Here is a 16,723-nt window from a genome sequence, read left to right on the forward strand (position 1 = left end):
GGCCTTACAAGGGACTGGAACTGGCGGGGGTGGGGGGGCGATTCCAATGTCAACAGCTGTTCGAGCTGTTCCCATTTTCCCTGCTATTTGAGCTTCCTGGAGCACAGGCAGCTTAATGGCTTTCCACCTGACCAGCTCTAGTCCTAGTCTCCCCCACGTCCCATCTGACCATTTCCAGTTCCTCCAAAGTCTCGTCATATCATTAGGCATCTCATGGTGTTTTTCTTATCTTGTCAAACCCATCTAAGGAGGCAAAGTTACTAGGGACTTGGGGACACAGAGCATACCTTCCCCTCCAACCTATGAACAAAACTATGGTAGAGGACCAAACGCTATATATACCATGTGTACAAAGGAGCAGCCTATGGGCATCTCTTGGTCAGCTTCTGAAACCACACTCTCAAAACCCCGCCCAGACCAGTTAAAACAGATCATCTGGAGGTGAGGCTAGAATACATTTTTTTTTCCCAAAACTCACCCCGTGATCCCAACTGCAGCCCGGACTGGGAGCAGCCACTACGTAAGGGACTAGACGGCAAGGAACCTCCATCAACACAAGGGGCTGTGAGCGCATCCCCATACATCCGTTCGCCGCAGGTCTTTGCAAGAGACTAAACTTCTGGAGCGAGGCTCCTGTTCCTGCACATGGTGCCTGCGAGGGAGGGACAGCAGTGCTCCTCTCGAGCAGCTCAGGACCTTGGCAGGGCCCTCCTGTCCCGTAACCATAACAACCGCGGACCCACAAACACGGATGGGAGGATGCGAAACAGAAACCACAGAGCCAAAGTTAGAGTCTGTGGGCTCAGACCCCGTCTCCGCCCGGCTTGTGCCCAGACAGGAGCAGCCATTCAAACAGCTGAAAATGCAGTCCTCACGGCAATGCCCCAGTTGGAGCCTACGTCCCCACCTCATGTGTGGGTTACTTGTTTATGGGCCTTCTGTCCACTGCTGCACTGCGAGGGCCCGGAGGCAGGACACAGGGCTCTCATGCATGAGTCTCTGAGCCCCTCTGCACAGCGCCTGGCAGGCAGAGAACCTCCGGCCCTCAATTAACATTTGTTAAGGGAATGAATTGGCCCTAGTCTGCGGGCCAACCGGGGACAGTGTGACCTTTTATTCCTCCCAAATACCTTTATTCCAACCAGGGAGAAAGAAGCACTGTGTTCCTGCGGTTTTCTTGCCCGCTGGTGCCCACTGGGCCGCAGCTAGAAGGCTGGAGGGTAAACAGCAGAGGTGCTGTGGTTGGGGAGGAGGGGGCGGGGCACGCTGAAACCAGTCCCATCCCCAGTCGCGGGTCCCGGGCGCATCCCCGAGGTTCCTCGCCCCAGATAGTGTAATAACAGCTGCTACGCTTCATCTGTACGGAGTGTCTCCACTGTGAAATGAGCCGGCGGGATTAGGCGGCCTTTGTTCTCACCTGATCCTGCGCTTTCGTTTTGCTCGTTTTGCCCCAGAGGTGGGGCCCCAGAGCGCTTGGCGGGGGGGGGGGGGGGGGGGGGGGGGGGGGGGGGGGTGGGGGGGGGGGTGGTGGTGTTCCACGCTGCAGCATTCAGCAGGCTCAGTTCAGGAATCTAAATTGCATTTAATTGTTAGGAGGAGACAGTTGGAAGGGCAGCGGGCAGGGCTGCCTGTTCCACAAGGACTCCCGGAGGGTTACCCGGTAATTAGTGCTGGTCTTGATTGGAAGGTCTCTTTTTAGAACAAAAAATCTCGCCAAAATTGAGCAAGTTTTAGCTCCACGTGAGCGTGGGAGGGAACAGCTCTGCTCAGCTCTCCTCTCCAGATGCAAAACTGCACACAGCTCTCTGGGGGTTCTCTGGGCTAATGCTACAGTAGCAACACGAGCAACACGGTGACCCACACAAAGGCTAAATCAGCAGCGACCACCTCCCAGGGAAAGAGGATTCAGGCATGAGTTCTGGTACCTGGGAAACCAGAAGGCAGCATCCCCGGGAGCAGACCCTGGGGCAAGAACACAAATCAACTTGACCCTGAAGTTAAAGGGCCACCAAACCTTCCTCCATGGCCAGAGTAGACCCTAAACCTCTGGGATGACGCCCACAGAGGTCTCCACCCTTTGGCAGCCAGAGGACACAGGCGTCCAGTCACCATCCCCACACCACACCTTGTCCCCAAGCTCCACAGTCATAGCATCTGCCCATTAAACTAGTTATCAGAATTCGAGGCGACAGAAGTGGTGTGACACTTTGATTTCTCATTTCCCAGAATCTTAGAAAAGTTTCTGAGGGAAAAGAAAGTAATAAATGCCTAATTATTAGGCTCAGAGAAAAGGCTGCGAGAGCCAGGCGGGGAATCTGCTCCGTTTAATTCAAACGCGGTGGAGGACGGTTCCGTGGACCCCTGACTGCAACGTGGCCTGGTGAACTTGTACCACCGCAACATGCCCGCATCCCAACATGACAAAGCTAGGGGCCCTTTCCGTTTGAAAGAAATCTGGGCTGCACCCCTAGTGCATCAAGGACCAGTGTCCTACTTCCATTCCAGAAAATGAGTCCAATGAAGCCCTTTCGAAAGGCAGTTGTATTAGAAAGTTAACCCTGAACTGTCTCCCACAGGTTCCTGTGCTCATCAGGGCGTCCACCTCCCACCAGGCAAAGGCCCGCTTCCCTGCTTCCCCTCTCTCCCTCTCCGCCTCCCCTGCGCTGGCGCACACAAAGTACTCACGCGCGTGCACAGAAACACGCGCGAATATGCACAGACAAGGGCTCAGAGCACGCGCAGACAAGGGTTCGCGGACACACGTGGGCACAAGGACGCGCGCGCGCACTGACCCAAAAGCGCTCCTTTTGGAGAACCCCAGCGCCCCGCCCCCGCCCCGATCCCCACCCCCAGCTCCGAGCCCGCCAGCTCCCCTCTTTGAGCCCCGTGCCCCTGCGTCAGGCTCAGAGAGACCCGCGCCCCCGCACCCACTCACCTGGTGCCGGTGCCGGCGCGCCCGGGCCCCGCGCGCGCACCCTCCAGGCGGCCCCGAGGTCAGGGCGCGCAGCCGCATGGCCGCTTGGACACCAGCGGAGAACCCGGCCTGGCCAAGTGAGGATGGTCGCAGCGGGCACTGGCCCCTCTCCCGCGGCACAGCCCGGCTGAGATGCCTCCTGGGCCCCGGCGCCTGGAAGTCCAGGGCAAAGTTCGACCCCAGAGACCCGAAAGGACGCAGCCGGCACCTCCCAAATCCTCTCTACCGTCCTCTCTACCGTCAGAAGTCAGATGCCGGGAACAAAAGCCAGGCGAGCGAGCGAGCGCACGGTCCCCCGGCGCCCCTCCATCTGACACGAATTAGCCCTTCCTCCCCCGCCCCAGACCGCAGCTCCACGGAGGAGGCAAAAGGCTTCTCAGCCAAAGGCAGGCAAAGCGGAGAAGAAAGGCTTCCCAGGGCAGGGCTGGGGGGCAAACCTTCCGCCGCCGCCCGACTTAATTACGCACGCCTTTGGAGGGGGTCAGCTTGACTAGGATTTCAGACCTCTCCAAGAATGCCAACCTAGGGGCTTAAAGTCAAACCTGCAGGCTCAGGCTTTCAGGATTTTAAAATCTTGACTGTGGTCCAGTAAACCTGGTAATCTAGCCGGCCGGGAGTGCAAAGAAGGAAAACCCCAACTCAGAAGGGCTCTCTTTCCAAAGTGCCTCCCGCAACCAAGGAAAGCCGGGAGCCCTCCCTCCTAGAGGGAGGAGGACTGGCTATGGGTTACAGCAGGCTCAAAGCTCGGGATTAGGGTCCTTCCACAGCTGGGGGGTTGAAGTCCCTACTCTCTTCTCACCATCCTCAGGACCATCCAGCTGCTAGAAAATCATGTCCCGTTTTCCTCTCAGGCTCTGTGATCTTGGAAGGAAATTTAAAACTGGGAGCATGGGAGCTGAAGGTGACCAGAAGGGTGGGGGCAGACTGTCACAAGAAGGGGAAGCCAGACACCTGGAAAGTGGAAGGGTCACTTAGCCTGAAGGACAGCCCAGAGTGGGGGAGGGCACAATCCTGGGACAGAATAGCTCTTTTCTTAAGTGCATCGGACCCCCACTGAACAGAGTGGACACGGCTGCCATTGTGGGGCAGTGATCTCAGCTCTGGCAGCTCCTGGGAGAGGGAAAGGCTGCCTTGATCATGTTTGGCCAGAAGAGGAGGGAGCAGAAGGGCTAGGGAGCCTTCTGGCCTCAGCCTGCTCGCCTGTAACCCCCGCTGTGGGCCCCTACTGACCTGGCCTGCTGGGTGCCCAGCCCGAAAGCACCGCGCACAGACCTGGGTCAGGCCAACACTCTGACTTCCCATCTTTGATTCCGTGAGCAACTCCAATGTCTTAGCTGTGGAAGCAGCCAGGGTGGGCTAGAGCGAGGTCTTTATGGCTAACACATGTGCGAATTCCAGTGGTGGATTCAAGGCCAGAATTAACCTCTCGGGTTCTGGCACGGAACATCCATCTTCCTGTTTCTACAGTGAAACAGCAAGGCTCGCCTCCTTTTAGCCACAAACACACACCAACAAACCCAGCGTCCCACCACTGGGGTACAGACACCCATCTATTCTCATGGCTCCCGCCCCAAAACTGAGATCACTAATCATCTTTCTCTTCGTTCATTCACTTTCAAGATTCATTGATCGGGGCGCCCGGGTGGCTCCGTGAGTTAAGCCTCTGCCTTCCACTCAGGTCATGGTCTCAGGGCGCTGGGATCAAGCCCCACATCGGGCTCTCTGCTCAGCAGGAAGCCTGTTTCCTCCTCTCTCTGCCTGCCTCTCTGCCTACTTGTGATCTCTGTCTGTCAAATGAATAAATAAAATCCTAAAAAAAAAAAAATTTCATTCATCGCTACTCGTTTTTCTAGGGCTGATTCACACTTTAGTTTTGCAAACATTTCTCAGTACTTTTTCTACTACACATCCCTCTCCCCCATGGAGCGACACAGGACCCGAGATGCCAACTGCGTCGAACTTATTTGAGCCCCCGACATCAAACACAAGATGGGCACAGAACCGTGTCTACAAGCTGAGCTCAAAGCCAGTCATCCTGCTGTAGGGGCCCACAGTGCAAACATGTTTTCCAGCAATCAGCTGGATCTATCATCAGCCTCACCCACAGAACCAGCAGAAGGGACGGGAGTCCCAACAAACAGGAGGACCCCCCCCAATGTGATAAAGCTCCCTGACGTGGAGGCCGGGCTCTATACTCTGTGGGGGCCCCTAGAAAGGACTGTCAAGAGTTCAAAAGCTCCCCAGGCCTGCAGATCACGAGGCAGGCGCTTGTTTTCATAGGGACAGCCCAAATCTCCGTTTATTTAAAAGGCACATGGTTGGAGTGTGTGGGTGGCTTAGTTGGTAAAGTGTCTGTCTTTGACTCAGGAAATTATCTGAGAGTCCTGGGTTTAACTCCCATGTCAGGCACCCTACTCAGCAGGGAGTCTGCTTCTCCCTCTGTTCTCTCTTTCTCTCAAATAATTATATAAAAAATCTTTTTTGGGGGGATGCCTGGGTGGCTCAGTTGGTTGGACGACTGCCTTCGGCTCAGGTCATGATCCCGGAGTCCTGGGATCAAGTCCGGCATCGGGCTCCCAGCTCCACGGGGAGTCTGCTTCTCCCTCTGACCTTCTCCTTGCTCATGCTCTCTCTGTCTCTCTCTCAAATAAATAAATAAAATCTTTAAAAAAAAATCTTTTTTTTAAATACATGAAAAGCACATGGTTCAGAAATTGCCAGGCTTTCTTCCTCCTCATGGATCAGACACAGGTGGTCCACGTCACAGGTGGTGACCAACAGAGCTGCCTCCACATGGGTGAGACCCAGCAACCCGGACGGGGTTCTTTAGGGGGAAGTCCAGAACATGACAGCCCGATTGAACCTCCCCAAACGCAAAACTGGGAGTCCTGCCAGGACGGCCCCTTTGCCAGCCCCCCACTTTTCCCGCAGCCCCTCCCCAAGCTTCCTGCAGCGGCCCCCGGCCCACGTGCACCCAGGGCATCCTGGGCTCTGCGCCCTGGTGAGTGCTGGGGCTTGGCTCAGGCCCTCTCCGAGTTTCCCAGTTCTCCTTTGGGGCTGAAAAGTGCCGCCTTTCTGGGCTTGGCACAGGACCCCTCTCCTGCCCGGCCTCCCCAACTTCTCACCAGCGCGCACCCAAGCCCACCTCCATCACCAGGCCCTGTCTGCCCGTAAGATCTAAACTTTGTCTGGGGTTTTCCACACGCAGACGAGCGGGGGCAATAAACGCCGCCGGAACTAGAGAAATCGGCTTTGCGGCATTTCCATGACGTCCACGCTGGTGACTTGGTCCGCCTCAGCTCAGCCCCCGCCCCTCTGGGGAGCAGCCTGGAGCGGAGGGTTCAGGCAGCGTGGGGCTCCCTGGGGAAGAGGGGAGGTGCCGTCCCCGCGCCCTGCCCACACTGCCCGGCTCTCCCCGCAACTCCGCAGCCCAGCCTGCCCCTGCCAGGCCACAGCGGCCCCCCTCGGGCTTCTGGCGGCGCGAGACCCCCGCAGAGAAGCGAGGCCTGTCCTGCAGGGGACGCACTCCAGGGGCTCCAGGGCCAGCCATAGAGCGCCAGCTCCAGCTCCGCGCTGCAGGGCGCGTCACCCACCAGACTGGGGACAGGAGCCCGAGCCGGGGCGGGTGCCGACCGGGGACACAGGCCACAGGGCTCCCTGCGGGAGGGCCACTCGGCTCGTCCCACTGACACGTGCGGGGAAGTCCGGGAAGGCCTCGGGGGTCGGGCGGGGGCGGCCCGCGGGTCCCACTGGACGCGGACACGTGCAGGAATGAAAACTGAGGCATGTGCGTGCACGCGCACACACACGGGCACGCGCACACACGCACGTGCTCGCTCACGTCTGCCCACGTGCACCCCCACGGGCCCCGCCCGCCGCGAGGGCGGGAAGCGGCAGCGGGTGCGCCACGGTCACCCCCAGTGCCCAGTGCTCGGTCCGATCTCCCAGGGGAAGAGTCAGGCAGGGCCGACCGCGCAGCTGCGTCACAGGGTCCGAGTGACCGGGCCCCAGATCCGAGGCCTCCCGCAGCAGAATGCACCCCGGCTCCCGCCGCGGTGTCTGCTCGCCGGGCACCCCACCACCGCCAGCACACGCCCTGCTATCCCAGGCCGGTCACCGCTCCGCGGCCGGTCCACAGCTAGTCCGGGGCTCCATGACCCTGAGTGCCACCTGAGGGCACTGTTGAAAGCACGTGGCTTCTGATGACCGGAAAGACTCTGCAGACCCCATGAGCTGCGGGCAGCTCTCATCCGCAGAGACCTCCGTGCGGCCTTCCCTGGTGGTCCGAGGCGGGACGCAGGCCAAGCAGGGCATCAGACACCCGAGGTCCATCTCTGGGGGGCTGGCGTCACACCTGGGTCTTTCCCAAGCACAGACCTGGGGCAAATGCTGGCTGTCTAACCTTCCTCCTCCTCCCTTCCCAGCTCAGGCTGCTCTGTCCTGCCGCTGGAGGCGGACAGGACCCAGGGGGCCCTGCTGGGCACTGGCTACTTCAGTACTTTCTACCTCAGCAACACTGAGGAAACCCCGACTGCCCCTCGCACTGACAGTGACAGAGCCTGTCCCCACTGGGCATATCCCACCTGCTTCGACCCCCAACCGCCACAGGACACAGCGGACCCCTATCCAAGCACGCAGGGTCTGCCCATCCCCTGCAGATGAATGGATAGGAACCCTAATTATCACATCAGGAAGCAGACACCCTTCCTCTGCACTGTGATGGTCCAGGGGAGGGGAGCTGTGGGCCTGGGGGCCCCTCAGGGAGCCTTTCTGTCCCTCACACCCAGAGCCCACCTGAGGCCACGGAGCCCAGCGGCCGGATCCCGAGCACCCTGGCCTCTGGTCCGTGGTGGGGGTCTGCGCGAACAAGCCAGCAGCCACCCCATCCTGTCCTGGGGAAACTGTGAGTCGGGCAGGCCAGTTGGTGCCTTTGTTGGGCCCGGGGCGATGAGGCTGAGGACCCGGGGGCTTTGCTTCCCATCCCCACCAACCTCTCTGCATCGTCACCTGACTTCAAGTACAAGGAACCCCCAAAATGAGCTGCTTCCCGAACAAAGCCACCAGACACTCGAAATCAGGAGAAGACAGGATGCCCTCCGTTGGGAGCCCCCGGAGGCGAGGGGGGAGCTTCGCCTCCTTCTAGTCACAGCAGGGCCCGGGGGACTCGCCCAGCCTTCCGGAGGCTTGCCCAGTGACACCAAACCAACCGCTCTTCAGAGGGAGCTTCACTTCACACAGACAAAAACCCAGACCCTCGACCCAGCCTGGTCACAGGCCTCAAAACACTGGCAGTGGGCTGGGCACTCTCCATCCCCCAGAAATGCCCATTCTGGGGGTTGTCATCTCTGTTTCTTGGAGACAAGTGGAGGCTCTGGGAGGTTAGGACGGGGACCCACGCCCGGTGGCCTTCTGCTAGAGCACACCCAGCAGCTGCACCCCTCTCCCCTGGTTGACTGGGTCGGGGGCAGTTCTGGTGAGGATGAGGACGCAGACCAGGTGGGCAGAGCGCCCGCTGGGTCACCGAGCCTCATCTCGAAAAGCCTGGAATCACCTTCCGTCCTCCCTCACCCCCCACTTTGGCTCCAGTGTTCCCACATGGAGCCATCACGCTCACGACTAGGCCACATCTGGGCCTCCAACGGGGACTCTGCCCGCAGAACCTGTCTCCGCCTGGAAACATACAGCCCTCAGCTCACCACCTCCGAGGGACCCCCAGACGCCAGGATTTCTTCCAAATCCTCCCTGCCGCCAGGCCTCTGACCTGCAGTTGAGTTAGAAAACTCTGGATGAGATGGTGACAGGGCACATGCCCACCCCACCCCGGGCCCCCCAGGGCCCGGAGCATCAACCCCCAGGAGGCTGGACAGGGACAGGTGGCACAGATACAGAAGACACAGCACCAAGCTGTGCCCCAGACCCGCTCTGCTTTTTGCCGTGTTCATCAGTAACCACTCTGGGCCCGTTTCGTCATCGGCCCATGGGGACAACAAAGTCACTATCAACCTTGAAAAGTCCTGGGGAGGTTGACTGTTTAAGTTGGGTGTGGAGTCCAATGTGGGGCTTGAACTCACGACCCTAAGATCAAAACTGGAGCTGAGCTCGAGTCAGACGCTTAACTGGCTGAGCCACCCAGGCGCCCCTACTCATTCCTAGGGTTTTTATAAAAAGCAAAAGTGGTTTGTGTTTATTATGGTCAGGGTGAGTCAGTATTTCTAGTCCTGGGCAGGTGTTTGGGACAGGTGCCAAGGCGGGCAAGGGCTGGGTGACCCCCCCCCCCATTGCTCTGGGGAAACAGGGACTTTGAGGCAACTCCCCCTCAAACTCAGTGAGGCCATAAGTCTTCCTGATCTCCCTCGCTGAGAAGCCGGGAATGCACCCAGCCCCATGGGTGCAGAGACTACACACAGAGGGAGCTGATAATTAAATCCTGTGGTTTGAATTTCCGCAGAAAGCAGCTGGTCCTTCCTAAAGATAGGGGCTGTGTTCCCAGGCTGCCTGTGACACTCCCCATGTCACCCATGTCACCCATATCTAGCCCTGGGAAGTTCCCAGCAGGTAAAGCACACATTTCCAGAAAATACCCTTCACGGCTCTGTCCGTGCCCAGAGAACAGGAACGGAACGTCCGCATGACCAGCAGACCAGCGTGGCCCTCGGCTACACACCTGGCAGGACCCCATGCCTTGGGCTCTCCAGGATATGAGGACCACCCACCTGGCCGCCGACTCAGAAGGGGGAAGGGAGACAAGAATGCAGAGCCCCTGGGCAGCCAGCATCACAGTCCAGAGACCCTGAGCCATTCCGGAAGGGGAGTGCAGGCTGTGACCCACAACCGCCCCAGAGACTTCCCCGGGCCAATGGACACCTGGTAAGAGGCAGAGCCACAAGATGGCAAAGTGGCTTGTGCCACTTTCTACCCCCTTGCCTATCCAGCCTGAACACAGCCGAGCGCCCACGACACCCCAAACAGGTGCACACACACAGCCACAAACCTTCAGGATAAACCAGGAAGCACGTGCTTGGGACTCAGTCTCAGGTCCATGAGCTAAGCCATGGTTCAGGGACGTGGAGTCGCACGGCCTTGGGTACTCACGTGGGGACCCAGGCTTCACTGTTCTGGCGCTGGATTGAGCCTCCCCGGGGACAGCTCTCCAGCTCATCCCATGGGCTCCTGGCCTGTGAGCACCAGCCGCCACCCACCAGTCCGCAGGGGCCAAGCGGGGCATCTGCTGGGGGACTGCTGTCTCTGCTCCAGCTTCCAGAATGGCCAGTCGTGTGGTGCTTTAACTTTAAAATCTTCATGTCACTGAAGCTTTTCTATTTTATCATCACAAAAAGGCAAAAGTTCCTTGATTTTCAAATGAATACTTTGTATCAGATCCCAACACTCAAAAAAATAAGTTCATTTGCAACCTGGGGTCATCAGATTTTAAAACCAACCAACACTTTCTCCTTTTTACAGGTAAGATCTATAAAGAAATTCTGAGACTCCAAAATGTTGGTTCAAGTGCTCTCAACATACACATCTAGAACGCGTGTAACCTACAAACCTAAGTAAGTAATCCCAGTTAGATGAATGTCAGGCTTGGTTCTCAAGGATCTAGCAGCATCCATTTCTAAAAGTGCCACAAAACATTTTAATGAGATCCTTTAATTTAATGCCACGAGCGTGAGCCCGTTATACCCTGGAAACAAAAGTTAAGTGTCACAGCTACATTCAGCAGGTGAACTTGAAATGCTTGCAGCGAGAACGGATGGACCGGTGTCAGATGGTAACTTCTGGGTCGTGACATACGTTAACAAAGACAAATTGTGGCGATTGTTTTGCAACATATACAAATAGCGAACCACTATGTTGCACACCTGAAACTAATATAATGTTTTATGTCAATTGTACCTCAATCTGAGAACAGCAAAAATAAAGCTCAGGAGAGTTTTTAACCAGTTCACAGTTGGGGAGGAGAGAAAATCTACAGGCAAACAGACTTCTAGAAGGAAGATCGTGAAGGCTTTATTCACCTCCCCTCTGTGATTATCTGAAAGATCCAGATGAAGGAAGGTTGAAGAAAAACGTTAAAAAGGAAAGAGACCCGGGCACCTGGCTGGCTCAGTCAGTTGAGTGCCCGACTCCCGAATTCCACTCAGGTCATGACCTTGGGGTCGTGAGATCGAGTCCCATTTTGGGCTCCACAGTAAGCATGTAGTCAGCTTGAATACTCTCTCTCTCTAACTCTCTCTCCTTCTGCCTGTTCCCCTCCCCACCCACCCAGAAAAAAAAATTTTTAATTAAAAAGGAGGGGCGCCTGGGTGGCTCAGATGGTTAAGGGTCTGCCTTCAGCTTGGGTCATGTTCTCTGGTCCTGAGATCGAGCTCCACATCGGGCTCTCACTCAGCTCAGTGGAGGGCTTACTTCTCCCTCTCATCTCCTTCTGCCTCTCCTCCAGCTTGTGTTCTCTCTCTCTCTCTCTCTCTCTTTCTCAAATGAATAAATAAAATCTTCCCAAAAAAAAATTAAGAAGGAAAGAGGCCATACACATTCTGGGCTTGAGCTTATAAAAGCACAAATTCAGAAGTTAGAGAGTATGTTATCCTGCTAGATCCATCATCCTCTTCCCCCTCCAAGCACAAATTCAGAAGTTAGAGAGTATGGTGTCCTGCTAGATCCATCATCCTCTTCCCCCTTCTTCAGGATGGGTTATTCCAAATCAGCAGTCTCCTGCATCATCACTATCTGTGCCTGTCAGACAGAAGCTGTACTGCCCACAGGGCCCGTGGCTGGTGTCCCTGCGTGTCCCCTTGTCCCACATGGGCTAGGACCATGCACCTTCCCTCACCATGCACAACTGGGGCACCCCGTGCTGAGCACACATTACTGGCAGAATGGGGGGAGGGGAGAGTGAGTCAATACAGACAGACGCCAGGTTTGAAGGCGGGGGTCACCAGAGGCCACACCCTGTGGTCACACCCCGGCTGGGCCTTGGAGCCTGTGGCCTCTTATCTGTTGCCCTTTGATTTCTGATTAGCTGAGTGACACTGATTCAGGCCACCCTTGATCAGATCCCAGTTTACTGTGTGGGAGGAATGGAGGGAAGATAGCTCCCCAACAGAAGGTGATATTGGTGGCACCGGGTGCCAGGCTCAGGGTGAGACTCGACTGCCGTGAAAACAGGGCGTGAGAGGCTTGCAGCAAAGAGTGGGGAGACAGGGGCGGCAGACCCCTGGAGATACAGGCCAGCAGGGACCTGTGGGATGGCAGGGGAAGAAGGGAAGCCACCTCCAGGGCTGAGAAGGAGCCTGGCCAGGCCGGGGATTTGGAGCCATTTGGGGCAGGAACCTTCAGGGGGAGGCCTGGGGATCCGGGCCTGGGATGGGTCACCTGCTTTCACTGACATCTCTCACCATGGGGGAGGGAGTGCACACGGGCCAGGAAGACACCCCTAAGTGCAGGCTCAGGGGCTGTCCTTCGGCTCTTAGGTCCCCATCGGCACAGGATCGCAGGGACACCTGTCCTTCAACCAGCTGGCCAGGTCTACGCTGTACATCCGCTGTGTTCCAGCTCAGGAAAGGGAAGGTCAGAGGCACAAGACAAGGTCCCCACCCACAGGAGTGCTCAGGGTGGCCTCCAGGAAACCTCCCCACGAGGGTGGTGCTTTTGTTCCTTTATTCCTTCCTTCCTTCCTTCCTCTCACTGTCCACCACCCTCCACGGTCGGTCCCTGCTCTGCGCACACAGGAGCTCCATGCTTCCGATTAACCTCGACCCACTATAAGCCACCAGCCAGGGACACTCACACCAGCCACAACCGAGATGTCCTGCAGGGGCCCCTGAGTGACCCAGTTCTTGCTCTCCCACTATTGAGCTCAGCCAGCTTCTTCCTCCCTACACTACCTTCCCCAGCACGCACACACCCCGTCCTGGCCCGCACCACCCCTGTCCTGTTGCTGGTCCACTTCCTGCCCCCACTCTAGGGGAGCTCCTTCAAGGGCTACCATCAGTGCCCACTACCCACCATCCCATCCACTTCAGGACCCCCAGCAACCGCCCACAGGAACTGCCCACCAGTCCGCAGCCAGTCGGAGCGGTCAGACCCACGGGTGACTCTGCTCCCCTCTCTTCCAGTACCCAGCTGCACCGGACGGCTCTGTCCTCCCCTGGGTTCTATGAGCCCACGTCCTGGGCACCTCCCCTCATTCCCCTTGAAGGGCCCTTGGCACTGGGCACCGCTGAGTGTCCCAAAACGTCCTCTGCATGCTCCCGGCCACCAGCTGTCACCTCCAGCCCAGCCTGCCAGGGGCTGCCGTCTCCCCTGTCCCCTCCGGCCCTTCCTCTGAGACTGCTGAGCTCTGGGTGCTCCTCACTTCACCTCCAACGGGCTGTTCCCAAGGTGACATTAACCTCCGCCCTCCCAGGCAGAGCTCTGGATTTTCTCCCCAGACATGCTCGTCCCCACCCCCTTTCTCCACAGCTAGCACACAGCCAACGGGCAGCACACTCTACAAAACAAACACCTCCAGTCCCACCAGCCTGCTCCTGCTCCATGCACTGGCAAGCTGACCGGCTAGACATCTACAGGCCAGCCAGATGTGCCACTGTGACCAGGGATAGAACATGATGACGCTCCCGCCCTCCCCAGCTTCTGCAAGGACACGTTTAACGAAAAACAAACAAACAAACAAAACAAACTTCTGATCCAGAGCCCACAGACCCCTTGAGCCAGCCCCTGCCCACTCAGTTTGCCTCCCATCTCTTCCCTCACCTGCGAGGCTGGCTGCTGCCCCAGGACATTTGCCCATGCTCTTCTCTCGCCTGCAACTTTCAAATGTCTGCCACCCCTTGCTACCCCCTCAGAGGGGCCTTGTCTGACACTCTATGGAAAACAGCCCACCTCTTCTGCCCATGCTCGTGGCCCCTTATGCCACCTCATTTTCCTTCGGGTTCTTATTACTATCAACATCCTACCCTGGGGTCATTGTGCATGGGATAGGCAGTCAACCCGTGCACCCCTCACTCGAAGGACACAGCCCAGTCACTGTGTCTGGCTCCTCCCATCAGAGCACCCACCCTGCTCCCCGGTCTCTATTCCATGGGGGCACTTCACCCCCAAATGCCCAGCATGGCCCGCTCAGACTTGGACCAAGACCCAGATAGAAATGGAACCACTTGGAAGGGTTTGAGCAAACGAGTGCCTTAGACATGGCTTGACACATTCAAAAAGTTTCCTCTGGTTGCCCTGTGACAAAGAGACAGGGGATGGAGGGGTGGCCAGTGTCAACATGGCTGACGGCTGGCACCAGGCAGGGACAGGCACCCGGGGAGTGGCAGAGGACAGAGGGCTTCTGTCCCACCACAGGGTCCACACAGCACTTGTGAGATCAGGAGGATGTTCAAACCCTGGGGGTGGGCAGGTGGCCCCTCAGGGTGTCAGAGGCATGGGGGAGCGGTCCTGGGCTCTAGCAGGGGCAGCGGAACCCTCCGGCCACCAGTGTTGGGAACCACAGCTGGGACACGCCCCCCCCCCAAAAGCCAGCGCTTAGCTAGGGTCACACGTGGAAAGTGATTCAACCCTATGTCCGTCCCTATGGAGAACCACAGGAAAAAAGTGATGTTCCCGGCCTTACATCCCTGCCAGCCCAAGTAAGGAGGGATCTGAGGGCAGCACCAGGCACCAAGGGGCAACCACACTGTGGTTACTTCACTTACAACGGGAGGGACCCGGAGTCCAAGCACAGGGAACAGGCAGCACCCCGCATAGGGGTGCATCCCACAGACAAGGAAGAATGAGCCCGTGAGCAAATCCATAAATGGAAATACTACGTAAACAGTAATCTCTTGTTGCACAGAGGATACAGCAACAAAGAATGCTTCTGCTGGGGCACCTTAAGGGGAGAGAACAAGGAATGCCAAGAAATGCCGGCAGCTGAGCAGAGTCTACAATGTATCTCAGTTGAGGAAGAAGCAGCCCTTCTGTCCCCCTGCTCTCTCGGGACACGGCAGCCCAGCCCCCGTAATCTAGGACAGGGAACGCTGTTGGCACAGGGGTCGCCAAGGAGCAGCACACCCATCTGTCTGCAGGCACCCATCCAAGGTACACTTTTTGGACACACCTAATTCATTTCTTTTCTGAGTAGGGCTCCCCAGAGGCTATTTTGGCTGTAAGATAGAAAGTAAAAGAACTACTTAAAGATGCATTCGCATTAATCTCGCCAAGCCCGGGTGCAGCGAGCGTGAGAAACCGCTTGCCTGGGAAAACGAAACGAAGAGCAGCAACAAACACTGTGCGGTCTCTGCCTCCCTCCGGAAATGCACAACACACAGACACCGGCACATGGACCCACGCTCGCACCCGTGCAGGCGTGCAAGGGGACACCCAGAGCCACGTGCACACACGTGTGCACGTAGACACACAACCCTGCACGTGCGTGGGTGCGCATGTGTGGCCCCACACGTACCTACACAGACACGCACGTGCACACACAAAGCGGGGGGCGGTCGGGCATTGCTCCGGGCGTGAAGCCCATGTGCATGTCTTCCTGAACCCCAGGACCCTCTCCTGTAAAACAAACCCCACGAGGGCACCTGGGTGGCTCAGTGGGTTAAGCCTGTGCTTAACCCACTTCGCCTCAGGTCATGATCTCACAGTCCTGGGATGGAGTCCCGCATCGGGCTCTCTGCTCAGCAGGGAGTCTGCTTCTCCCTCTCTCTCTCTGCCAGCCTCTGCCTACTTGCAATCTCTACCAAATAAATAAATAAAATCCTTTAAAAAAAAAAAATCAACCCCACAGATGGATACAAGTGAGTGGGTCCACAGGAGATCCTGGAGAAGCTTTTAAATCAAAATGTGATGTTTTAGAATTTCCTTTGATTTCGTGAAACACAAGTGGGTGGCCTGAGGGGTGTCCCCTGGCTGTTCTCAGATCCGTGTCCTGGAGCTGACCGCCACACCCCCGCAGACAGCAGCTCTCCTGGCCCATCCGCAGCCATGCTGCGCCCCACCGACACCACGTCCTGCTCACAGACCAACCCGGAGCAGCGATCATCACAGGGACGCTCGGAGCAGTGAGTGGGCAGAGCACGGCCAGCTGGGAGGGACCTCTGATCCAGGGGCTCTGAGCGTGCCGAGGACACTCTCACTGGAAAGGTCTGGGGCCAACCACAGGCTCCGATGTGTCCGGAAAAGCCTCGAGCCCCTTATTCAAGAGAGAGGCAGGCTCTCCGCTCTCCTAGGCTTCTTCCTAACAGGGAACGAGGGATGCCCACCCTGTCCCCGCAGGGCCCTCCTCAAGCAGGAGGGGCGGCGGTCGCCTTGACCACCACTCACTCTTGCTTGCTCTGAGCTCACAAAATGACCTTCTCACCCACACAAGGGCTTTTTCTTTTTCTTTTTTTTTTTTTTTTTAACAGAGATTACAAGTAGTCAGAGAGGCAGGCAGGGAGAGGAGGAAGCAGGCTTCCTGCTGAGCAGAGAGCCCGATGCCGGGCTTGATCCCAGGACCCCGGGATCATGACCGGAGCCAAAGGCAGAGGCTTTAACCCACTGAGCCACCCACGAGGGCTATTTTAACCCAAGCCTCCTCCTGCCCCAGTCTCCCATCTTTTCATGCTTCAAGAACCGGAAGTGAATCTGCATCACATTCGAGGACCAAAAATGCCCCTGTCCTGCTCTTGTCCCGCTTCCTTTTTCCCGGCACTGGCTTCTCTGTCCACCAGCAGCCGGGCAGGTCAAGGGCATCTGGAAATGTACAGAAGCCCC

General features: G+C 57.3%; 1 protein-coding gene across 4 annotated transcripts in view; it reads right to left on the bottom strand.

The window, feature by feature from the left end:
• Nucleotides 1-16,723, bottom strand: part of TNS3 (tensin 3) — a 201,800-nt gene that overhangs the window by 165,511 nt on the left and 19,566 nt on the right. For 3 of the 4 annotated variants that reach the window (XM_032305044.1, XM_032305045.1, XM_032305043.1), the window contains exon 1: nt 2,936-3,028. The exons of the other annotated variant lie outside the window; for it this stretch is intronic. In XM_032305044.1, coding sequence (XP_032160935.1) covers nt 2,936-3,013 — 78 coding nt within the window. In that variant the 5' untranslated portion in view covers nt 3,014-3,028. Of the gene's footprint in view, nt 1-2,935; nt 3,029-16,723 lie in introns of those variants that run through there. 4 annotated transcript variants of the gene reach the window in all.

The sequence above is a fragment of the Mustela erminea genome, chromosome 11 (assembly GCF_009829155.1).
Source record: "Mustela erminea isolate mMusErm1 chromosome 11, mMusErm1.Pri, whole genome shotgun sequence".
Lineage (NCBI taxonomy): Eukaryota > Metazoa > Chordata > Mammalia > Carnivora > Mustelidae > Mustela > Mustela erminea.